At 39.0% G+C, this 11,089-nt stretch overlaps 1 protein-coding gene across 2 annotated transcripts in view; it reads left to right on the top strand.

Moving 5' to 3' along the window:
* The first annotated feature begins 1,796 nt into the window (after positions 1–1,796).
* Positions 1,797–11,089, top strand: part of LOC110155000 (DENN domain-containing protein 2D) — a 43,945-nt gene continuing 34,652 nt past the window's right edge. For both annotated transcript variants that reach the window (XM_055165630.1, XM_055165629.1), the window contains exons 1-2: positions 1,797–2,075; positions 10,032–10,079. In XM_055165630.1, the coding sequence (XP_055021605.1) occupies positions 2,015–2,075; positions 10,032–10,079 (109 nt within the window). In that variant the 5' untranslated portion in view covers positions 1,797–2,014. The remainder of the gene's footprint in view (positions 2,076–10,031; positions 10,080–11,089) is intronic.

Below are 11,089 nucleotides of genomic sequence, written 5' to 3'. Positions count from 1 at the left end.
ATACAGTTCAATAAAACATAAAATCTAAATCATGTCTGTGATACTAAAAGTCTTTGTTAAATCACTTCTTCTTGTTCAAAGTTCATATGAAACACAAACATTTTAATCCTCAAAACAGTGAAAATGTCAAATGTGTCGCATAAATGATCTTCCTTCCACTAAACAAGCAACAAAACTGTAGCTGTAACAAAATAATGCAGTAAAATAAACCAAAACAATATTCTTGGCGAAGTATCGATACAGCAGTCTCCGATATCGATGCTGTATCATCATATTAAACGATACTTTATATTGATATTTCAATATTTTTGCACACCCCTAGTTTTATTATTACCAAACATGTCCCAGTTTTTTATTTTGAAATTCTGGTCACTGTACATAAGACGTAACCAAACTGTCCACTAGGAGGCGTGAGTGAGTGAGTGAGTGAGTGAGTGAGTCCTTCTGCTGGGGTTTGTTTTTATGATGGAGTAAAGTGTTTCACATAAAGTTCTGATTTATTACGAGGCAGAAGTTTGAAGAAGACGAGTTTGAAAAGTTTGTTAAAGTTGATGTAGAAATGCGGCCGGTGTTTCTGCTCAGGAGAATCTGAAACGCTCTTTCATTCGTTTTTATTTCGAGTTTGTGCCAAGAGAAAAACAAAAATCATGAACTCAGCAAAAACTGGAGGGTTAAAATTTCAGGGTGAAATATTTCAGAGTTGTTTTTAACACAAAAAGTGTGATTTTAACTATTTGAAAGTTAAATGGAGGTTGGAGTTGGGGTTATTTGAGTTATTAAACTGATATGGGTGAAGTTAATTCAACTTCCTCTAGTTTTAATTCAACTTCCTCTAGTGTTAATTCAACTTCTCTTAGTGTTAATTTAACTTCCTCTAGTGTTAATTCAACTTCTCTTAGTCACCACTTCAAACTCCCTCCAGAGTAGAACCAGTTTGAACCAGTTTTGTTCATAATTTCATCTTAAATTAACTCAAATAAAGTGTAAAAATAAAACTCCTCTGTGTGTTGTTGAGTTAAATCAGGATAACTCTACAAAGTGTTATCTGTTTACTCTCTAAACGTTCATTTAACTCTGGATTTGGGTTAAACAGGAACTTTGGTCCAGTTTTACTTCATGAACATTTACAAAAAAGTTAAATTAACTCTAGAACAGAGTGACTCAGATAAACACAGAGAAAATGTTCAAACTGACTCTGTCAGAGTTGATCAATTTAAATGAACGCGTCTCTGTTCATGACAGTTTCAAACATATATGATGTTGTTTCTTCTGAACATTGATGAAGAAACTTTACATATATTTACATATAACAAAATAAATGACAAACTACGCAAACTAAATATAATTTTAACTCAATTTCTTTACTGTATTATGTTTGTACAAAGTAATAATAATGATAAAGAAGCACAGAAGTTTATGATCATATCCAAATAAACAAAATGAGAATGAAGAATGTGAGGATTTTTTCCCCCTTTATGATCGTACAAACTAATGATCATTTTTACAAAGGCTCAAAAGTTTATCATTTATGATCGTGTCAAAATAAACCTCAATAAGAATGAAAAAAATAAAAATAAAACAAGTCAGGTTTTTGTTTGTTTTATTTTATGATCGTACAAACTCATAAAACTGATAAAGAAGCACAAAGTTGATGTTTCCTGGTTCCTCGCGCGCGTCTCCTTGATCCTCACCTGCTCCGAGTCTTGAGCGCGTGTGAGAAAAACCCCAAACTGACCCCGCCCCCTCGAGTCCCGTGGCGCACGTTTGGAGAGCGGAGCGCACCAGAGCGCACCGGAACACGCACCGGGAGCACGCACAGGGAGAACACGGAGCACGGAGCACGGAGCACGGAGCACGGAGCACGGAGCACGGAGCACGGAACACGGAGCACGGAACACGGAACACGGAGCACGGGGGACGTCACGGGGGTTCGGGTGTTCGGGGCCCGGCGTGAGGAAGATGAGGCCCGGTGCTCGGAGTCTGCGGACGGATTCATCCCGAAACTTTCCCCGCGATGAGTAACGGCGTGACGTGGAGACGGAAGGGCCGCGTGGTCGACCTGAGGAACCGCTGGAGTGAGTGTGGCGCGTGACTCGACTCAGGGACCGTGGGACTTGTGGGACTTGTGGGACCGGGTCTTTCCTCGTGTCCTTCTCGGGCTCGTGCACCTTACGCCTCAAACCCTCCGCCCCGCGCACAAACATGGCGCAGCTCCGTGTTTACACCACATCAGACCCGCGCGCTGTGGACCTGGACCCGGACCCGGACCCGGACTCTGACCCGAGGACTGTACTTCCCAAACTGACTTGAATTGGTTTGATACTGGAGATTAGACACATTGAGAGACATTTAACTTGTCCTACATGTCCTTTTTTTTTTTTGTTTTGTTTTGTTTTTTTCAAACAACTGATGACTTCTTCAGAATCTAGAGTAAATATCACAAGACTAATTATTTAAAAAATCACACTATGACCTGATTTCGTGCATATTTGTGAATTCAAGACTCATTTGATGCACAGACTTGGACAAAATTGTTTGTTTCCCTCTAGAAAGGAAAGAAAAATCAACAATGGTCAATGTTTTATTTTTATTTTTTTAATAATTCCAGTTTTATACACTGTGATATTTACCCTGGTTGATTATGAAGACATGCAAGTTGTTTGAAAAAAATCTGGGACGTGTATCATAAGTTAAATGTCTTAGAATGTGTCGAATCTCCAATATCTAACGGCGACTTTCAAAACTCAAGGTTAGTGTGACCAGATTTTCAAAATAAAATCTGGGACATGCCTGGTTTTTGATGCCACTGGAAAAAAACAACAACAAAAAAACAAAACAATACCTAGTAGGGACGTTACAATAACTGAAATATTGTGATATCGTATCGTCAAAAGTCTCCCAAAATATCGAATCGCAAGTTCCTTTGCTTAAATTCATGGTTTTATAGAAGCAACAGTTTATAAACATCATCAACTACATTTCCCATGATTCATTTCAGCGCAGAAAACATGAAGAAAAATGTTTTTACTTGAATTCTTGGGATTATGACGAAAATAATTCACACCAGAATTTTGAACAAAAAACAAAACAGCTCTTCAAAATATCACAATAAATATCACAGACCGAGAGATTTGGATTCCATTACATCAATAATATCTGTAAGTTAAAATGACTTAAATTAAGAAAATGTGACTTTATTTGAGCAGATTCAACTTGTCAAGTCAAATGGTCGACCAGTGAAATAAGTTTGTTTTTCTTAATTCAAGCAACATTACATTTAGTTTCTTATTTGAAGTGTAAAAAGTAGTTGTTTTTCTTATTTTAAGTGCAGTAAGATGTGTTTTCTTATTCCTCTGGTTGATCATTTTACTTTTCATGTGAGATTGACTCAAATGATGTTGAAACATTTTTAATTCTCGTCATCTGAACTTGTCTAGATAAATCATTTCCAGTGTGGTAATGATAAAATTGTGAAAGGAGTGTGTGGTTAAAGAGAATATTTCTGCACTCAGCCCTAAAATTAGTCAGTACAGTCACATTTTCTTTGTGTTTTTGTCGTTTTGAAGTAGATTTTCTGTATTTTACCGAGACAAATGTCGGTTTATGTTTCTCTTTACTGTTGACAGGAAATAAATTGGTCAAAAATGGAGACAAAGGGTCAAAAATTGGTTTTGTATAAATCTGAATTGAAAAGTTGAGCCCTGTGTCCCCTGTCCCAGCAGATTCGTCCAAGTTTTATACAAAAAATGTCCCAAGTGTCTCGATTTTGGACCAATTTGATCCTGTCAACAGTAAAAAAGAGACAAACTGACATTTGTTTTGGTAAAATACAGAAAAGCGGCTTAAAAACGACCAAAACACAAATAAACCGACTCATGTTTATCATAAATGATAAATACTTCTAAGTACTTTAAAATACTACTCAATACTTCTCAATACTTCTTCTAAATACTTCTAAGTACTACTACTAAATGCTACTAAATACTTCTAAATACTTTAAAATGCTACTCAATACTACTCATTACTACTCAGTACTGCTAAATACTTCTTGTAAATACTTCTAAATACTACTAAATACTTCTAAGTACTTTCAAATACTACTAAATGCTACTAAATACTTCTAAATACTTCTAAATACTTTAAAATGCTACTCAATACTACTCATTACTACTCAGTACTGCTAAATACTTCTTGTAAATACTTCTAAATACTTCTAAATACTTCTAAATATTTCTAAATACTACTCAATACTTCTAAATACTACTCAATACTTCTAAATACTTCTAAGTACTTTAAAATACTACTAAATACTACCAAATACTTCTAAATACTACCAAATACTTCTAAATACTACTAAATACTTCTAAATACTACTAAATACTACCAAATACTACTAAATACTTCTAAATACTACTAAATACTACCAAATACTACCAAATACTTCTAAGTACTACTAAATACTACTAAATACTTCTAAGTACTACTAAATACTACTAAATACTTCTAAATACTACTAAATACTTCTAAATACTACTCAGTACTACTCAGTACTACTCAATACTACTCAATACTTCTAAATACTACTCAATACTTCTAAATACTTCTAAGTACTTTAAAATACTACTAAATACTACCAAATACTTCTAAATACTACCAAATACTTCTAAATACTACTAAATACTTCTAAATACTACCAAATACTACTAAATACTTCTAAATACTACTAAATACTACCAAATACTACCAAATACTTCTAAGTACTACTAAATACTTCTAACTACTACTAAATACTTCTAAATACTACTCAGTACTACTCAGTACTACTCAGTACTTCTAAATGACTGAGCTTTTTGAGATTTGAAGTCTGTTTTCGTGTCGTTTGTCGTTTAAAACTTCAAATATTTGCAGTTGTGTTTGTTCGTTCTGGTGTTTTTGTGTTTCTGTAGAGTCGTTCTCTTCATCCACTCGTCCAAAACACACGAAGCTCCTCCGTGTTTTTAAAGTTCACACCCCAAAACTGATCCCCCCCCAATCTGCAGAGACACAAGACGAGGCTCAAAACTGGGACTGTCCAGAGTTTAAAAAAAAAAAAAAAAAAAAAAAAAGGACGTCTGGTCGAGGTTCTTCAGGTTTAAAGTGTTTTTTTCAGACACTTTTGCAGGAGATTTTCTGAACTAAAAACTCTGATCATGTGAAATATCAATGACACCGGTCGGAGTTTAATTATGACTCAGACTCAGACTCAGACTCTTATCACAGCCTGACCCACTTTTATTTGCTCTGTGATTCACTGTGTGTTTAAAGCTGCACTGTGTAACTTTTCTGGCAGAGATGTTATTGCTTTGTCCGGAAAGTTCCACAGTCTCATAATAATAAATAATAGATAATAAATAATAGATAATAAATAATAAATAATAGATAATAAATAATAGATAATAAATAATAATAATAGATAATAAATAATAAATAATAGATAATAAATAAATAATAGGCTCTTCACCAGCTTCTGGTGCTTGGGCCCAATAATAATAATAATAATAATAATAATAATAATAATAATAATAATAAAAAATACATTTTTTTTAGGCATCTTTACTTTACTCAATGACATTTTTATATAAAGTAAAGTACAGTAAAGTAAAGGTCTAAATACTACCAAATACTACTAAATACTACCAAATACTTCTTAATACTTCTAAATACTACCAAATATTACCAAATACTTCTAAATACTACTAAATGCCAAATACTACTAAACACTACAAAATACTTGTAAACACTACAAAATACTTGTAAATACTACAAAATACTTCTTAATACTAAATACCACTATATTCTACTAAATACTACATAATACTACTAAATACTTCTAAATACCACCAAATACTTCTAAATACTACCAAATACTTCTAAATACCACCAAATACTTCTAAATACCACCAAATACTTCTAAATACCACCAAATACTTCTAAATACTATATAATACTATACAGTATAATACCATATAATACTTCTAAATACTATTAAATACTTGTAAATACTACTAAATACTTCTTAATACTAAATTCTACTAAATACTACATAATACTACATAATACTACTAAATACTATATAATACTTCCAAATACTACTAAATACTACTAAATACTATGAAATCTGAGACTAAAGGCTCCAAATCAGAACTGGACCAGGTCTAAACCAGAACAGATCCAGGTCAGATCTGTGGAGAGGCGACTCTGCTCAGAATGTTTGTGTCTGTTTGTTTTTCTGGGGATTTTTCAGACATAAAACCTCCTGTAACTGAATAAAAGTGAAGTGGAGCAGTTTCACGTCACAGTGTGGAACAAGACGGTGACGGACTCTCCAAAACAACGTGGAAAAGTTCCAGAGTGCAGCTTTAAGAGTTTGTTTTATTGCTGGTGTGGAGCAGATCCTGGTGCTGTTGTCTGTGTGAGGAATGCAGTTTCTCTTCACTCTGCAGGCGGCTGTCGGGGCTTGTTTAGAGCCTGAGGCAGTGGAGCAGTGAGGAGCTGTGAGGAGCAGTGAGGAGCAGTGAGGAGCAGTGAGGAGCTGTGAGGAGCAGTGAGTGAGGAGCTGTGAGGAGCAGTGAGGAGCAGTGAGGAGCTGTGAGGAGCTGTGAGGAGCAGTGAGGAGCAGTGAGGAGCAGTGAGGAGCTGTGAGGAGCTGTGAGGAGCAGTGAGGAGCAGTGAGGAGCAGTGAGGAGCTGTGAGGAGCTGTGAGGAGCAGTGAGGAGCAGTGTGGAGCAGTGAGGAGCAGTGAGGAGCAGTGAGGAGCAGTGAGGAGCAGTGAGGAGCTTGTGTGGAGCTGTGAGGAGCAGTGTGGAGCTGTGTGGAGCTGTGAGGAGCTGTGAGGAGCAGTGAGGAGCAGTGAGGAGCTGTGAGGAGCTGTGAGGAGCTGTGAGGAGCTGTTTGTAGAGCTGTGAGGAGCTGTGTGGAGCTGTGTGGAGCTGTGAGGAGCTTTGAGGAGCTGTGAGGAGCTGTGAGGAGCAGTGAGGAGCAGTGAGGAGCTGTGAGGAGCTGTGAGGAGCTGTGAGGAGCTGTGAGGAGCAGTGTGGAGCTGTGTGGAGCAGTGAGGAGCTTTGAGGAGCTGTGAGGAGCAGTGAGGAGCAGTGAGGAGCTTTGAGAGCTGTGAGGAGCTGTGTGGAGCTGTGTGGAGCTGTGAGGAGCAGTGAGGAGCAGTGTGGAGCTGTGAGGAGCTGTGAGGAGCAGTGAGGAGCTTTGAGGAGCTGTGAGGAGCAGTGAGGAGCAGTGAGGAGCTTTGTAGAGCTGTGAGGAGCTGTGTGGAGCTGTGTGGAGCTGTGAGGAGCTTTGAGGAGCTGTGAGGAGCTGTGAGGAGCTGTGAGGAGCAGTGTGGAGCTGTGAGGAACTGAGGAGCAGTGTGGAGCAGTGTGGAGCAGTGAGGAGCTGTGAGGAGCAGTGAGGAGCTGTGAGGAGCAGTGAGGAGCAGTGAGGAGCAGTGAGGAGCTGTGAGGAGCTGTGAGGAGCAGTGAGGAGCAGTGAGGAGCTGTGTGGAGCTGTGAGGAGCTGTGAGGAGCTGTGAGAGGAGCAGTGTGGAGCAGTGTGGAGCTGTGTGGAGCAGTGAGGAGCAGTGAGGAGCAGTGAGGAGCTGTGAGGAGCAGTGTGGAGCTGTGTGGAGCTGTGAGGAAGCTGTGAGGAGCTGTGAGGAGCAGTGAGGAGCAGTGAGGAGCAGTGAGGAGCAGTGAGGAGCTGTGAGGAGCTTTGTGAGGAGCAGTGAGGAGCTGTGAGGAACTGTGAGGAGCAGTGAGGAGCAGTGAGGAGCAGTGAGGAGCTGTGAGGAGCTCTGGGAACCTCTGAGGAACCTCTTTACACCCTGGAGCTGTCACACCTGTTTGTGTTTGTGGTCTTTGCTCAGATTTCTTCATTGTTGTTGTTGATTACATGGAGATGAACTCTGACTCTGCTCAGAGGAAACAGATCCGTCCTCTCCAGGTCCGAGTCTGGTCCGAGTCTGGTCCGAGTCTGGTCCGAGTCTGGTCTGTCTCTGGTCTGTCTCTGGTCTGTCTCTGGTCTGTCTCTGGTCTGGATCAGGTCCGTGTCTGGACTTGTTCGTTCCGGAGGTGCAGGTGTGAAGCTGCTTCATTCAACCTCGTCCTTTTGATCCCGATCTGTGTACAACATAATGCAGCTCTGTGATTGGTTAGTTCCACCTGTCACTCACTCGGAGCGTGACACAGGCTGACCAATAGGAAGAGAGGGCGGGAAAAAACTGAATCCCAGTGTGCTCTGTGTCGTGTCACATTCACACGTTTCAAACAAAATCCCTCAAAAAAACAAGAAAACAACTGCATGAAATGTATTTTTTAGAATCAGCTGAGTGAAGAATACAGTTTATTTTTGGAAGTTTAGCATCATAAACGTGTTCGCTGGTGAACGTTTGTTGAGGCGACGCTTTAAAACTTGTAGAACATTCAGAGTTTTCACCATAAACTCACGACTCTAAATGTAAACGACAGACCTGAACTCACCTGCACAGACAAACACAAATCTACATAAAAACTGTCAATCGTTTCAAAAAGTTTGTTTGTGTGATTTTGGTTCTTAAGATGTTCAACTGTTTATTTTGGGTCAATGAGTCAAAATGTGAAACAGCCTCAAAACAGCAGAAAATGAAACCAAACATTTGTATTTGGTTTGTGCAGTTTTGTGTGTGACTGTTTTCATTCGTTCGAGTTTATTTCAAAAATTATTATTTATAATAATTACAATAATTATTATTATTTTTGTGCAGATTATATGAGGTCATTTTCATTCAGCTGATGCAGTGACTTTAACAAAACTCCACAAAGGCTCATTCCATTTCAACAAGTGGCCCACGTACTTCGATCTCAAAAAATTCTGAAAAAATTACCAGCTGGTCCCAGACTATTATGTACCAACCCTGTGAAATTTTTGTGATTTTTGATAATTGCTTTTCAAGTTACAGCTCGTTTAGTGAGGGGAGGATGTGTCCATTTACAGGCCCAAAATCGCGTCATTTTTTCTCGTCCGTTTTCACAGGTCGATATCTCCATAAGTATCACACATACGGGGCTGAAATTCTCTAGGCTTGTGCTCCTTTACTCTGTGTTCAAATAAAATCTATCAAAAGTTTGTATCTCAACTCATTGTCATTTTATATGAACTTAAAAATGAAAAAAAACTTGTTCATTTCCGTGTCCGTTCCATTTTTAGCCCCTTTTTAAACCTACTTGTAGGTGTAATAGACCCTTCAATTTTTTTGAGAATCAAGATTTGTACTAGGACTGTTAAAAAAAATCACCAAATGTTGAAAATTTGAAATGTGTTATGTGTGAGGCTCCTGTTAAAAACAAGAAAACATAACATGGTCCGATTTTCACATGTCATTTATGGTATGTGGGTAGTGACAAAAAATTTTGAATATTTTTTTCCTGAAAGACCAGAAAAAGACCTTTCATATTGGTACCAAACATATGTATTTTATGAAGCTTCTTAAATTTTTTATTGTATCTTGAACATTCACATTCAAATAAAAAAAAAAAAACATGATGCGTGAGATTTTCTGGAAATTTGATGAAATGGCGTGGAATGAAACGACCTGAGGCTGTGGAAAAGTCTGTTTCAGTCTTTAGTAATTTGATTTTGATTCATATTTTCTATAGTAACACAGACTTTTCCACAGACTCGTCGTTTCTCTTCACGAGTTTTGTGGAGTTTTGTTAAAGTCGCTGTCGTCAACTGAGCGGAAATGACCTCATAAAAATTCTGCAAAGATAATAATGAATAATTTTAGACATTTGTACTGATTTCTGTCTCTGCGTGGATGATGTTTGTCACCACAGCGACGCTCGTGCCGATGTTTGTGCGAGAGATGCTATCGATCCTATTTCGATATGTTTTAAGATGCAAAAAAAAATCCCACGGTGGAAAAGTGATGTATAAAAATGTGACCATGAATCGTAAAAGCCCCTTCACCTGACCTCTGACCCCTGACCTCTGACCCTGACCCTGACCGTGTGTTTGTGTCGCAGGTGAACAGCCCCGAGGACCCATCATCTCAGACATCTCAGTGAAGCATGGTCAGTACCTCATCCTCCCGCGCTCTGTTCTTCTGCTGATGTTTCGTCGTGTTCTTCTGCTGATGTTCCATGTTCTCTGTTCTTCTGCTGATGTTCCGTTCTGTTCTTCTGCTGATGTTTCGTCGTGTTCTTCTGCTGATGTTCCGTTCTGTTCTTCTGCTGATGTTCCGTGTTCTTCAGCTCTGTGTTTTCTGTTCTTCTGCTGATGTTCCGTTCTGTTCTTCTGCTGATGTTCCGTTCTGTTCTTCTGCTGATGTTCCGTGTTCTTCAGCTCTGTGTTCTGTTCTTCTGCTGATGTTTCGTCGTGTTCTTCTGCTGATGTTCCATGTTCTTCAGCTCTGTGTTTTCTGTTCTTCTGCTGATGTTCCGTTCTTCTGCTGATGTTCCGTTCTGTTCTTCTGTTGATGTTCCGTTCTGTTCTTCTGCTGATGTTTCGTCGTGTTCTTCTGCTGATGTTCCATGTTCTTCAGCTCTGCGTTTTCTGTTCTTCTGCTGATGTTCATGTTCTTCTTCAGCTCTGCGTTTTCTGTTCTTCTGCTGATGTTCCGTTCTGTTCTTCTGCTGATGTTCCGTTCTGTTCTTCTGCTGATGTTCCGTTCTGTTCTTCTGCTGATGTTCCGTTCTGTTCTTCTGCTGATGTTTCGTCGTGTTCTTCTGCTGATGTTCCATGTTCTTCAGCTCTGCGTTTTCTGTTCTTCTGCTGATGTTCCGTGTTCTTCAGCTCTGTGTTCTGTTCTTCTGCTGTTGTTCCGTTCTGTTCTTCTGCTGATGTTCCGTTCTTGTTCTTCTGCTGATGTTCCGTTCTGTTCTTCTGCTGATGTTCCGTTCTGTTCTTCTGCTGATGTTCCGTTCTGTTCTTCTTCTGCTGATGTTCCGTGTTCTTCTGCTGATGTTCCGTTCTGTTCTTCTGCTGATGTTTCGTTCTGTTCTTCTGCTGATGTTCGTTCTGTTCTTCTGCTGATGTTTCGTCGTGTTCTTCTGCTGATGTTCCGTGTTCTTCAGCTCTGTGT

The sequence above is a fragment of the Boleophthalmus pectinirostris genome, unplaced genomic scaffold, assembly GCF_026225935.1.
Source record: "Boleophthalmus pectinirostris isolate CB_2022bp ecotype Guang Dong unplaced genomic scaffold, ASM2622593v1 HiC_scaffold_8, whole genome shotgun sequence".
NCBI lineage: Eukaryota > Metazoa > Chordata > Actinopteri > Gobiiformes > Gobiidae > Boleophthalmus > Boleophthalmus pectinirostris.
The sequence above is the reverse complement of the archived record's forward strand: the minus strand, read 5'-3'. Positions and strand labels throughout refer to the sequence as shown.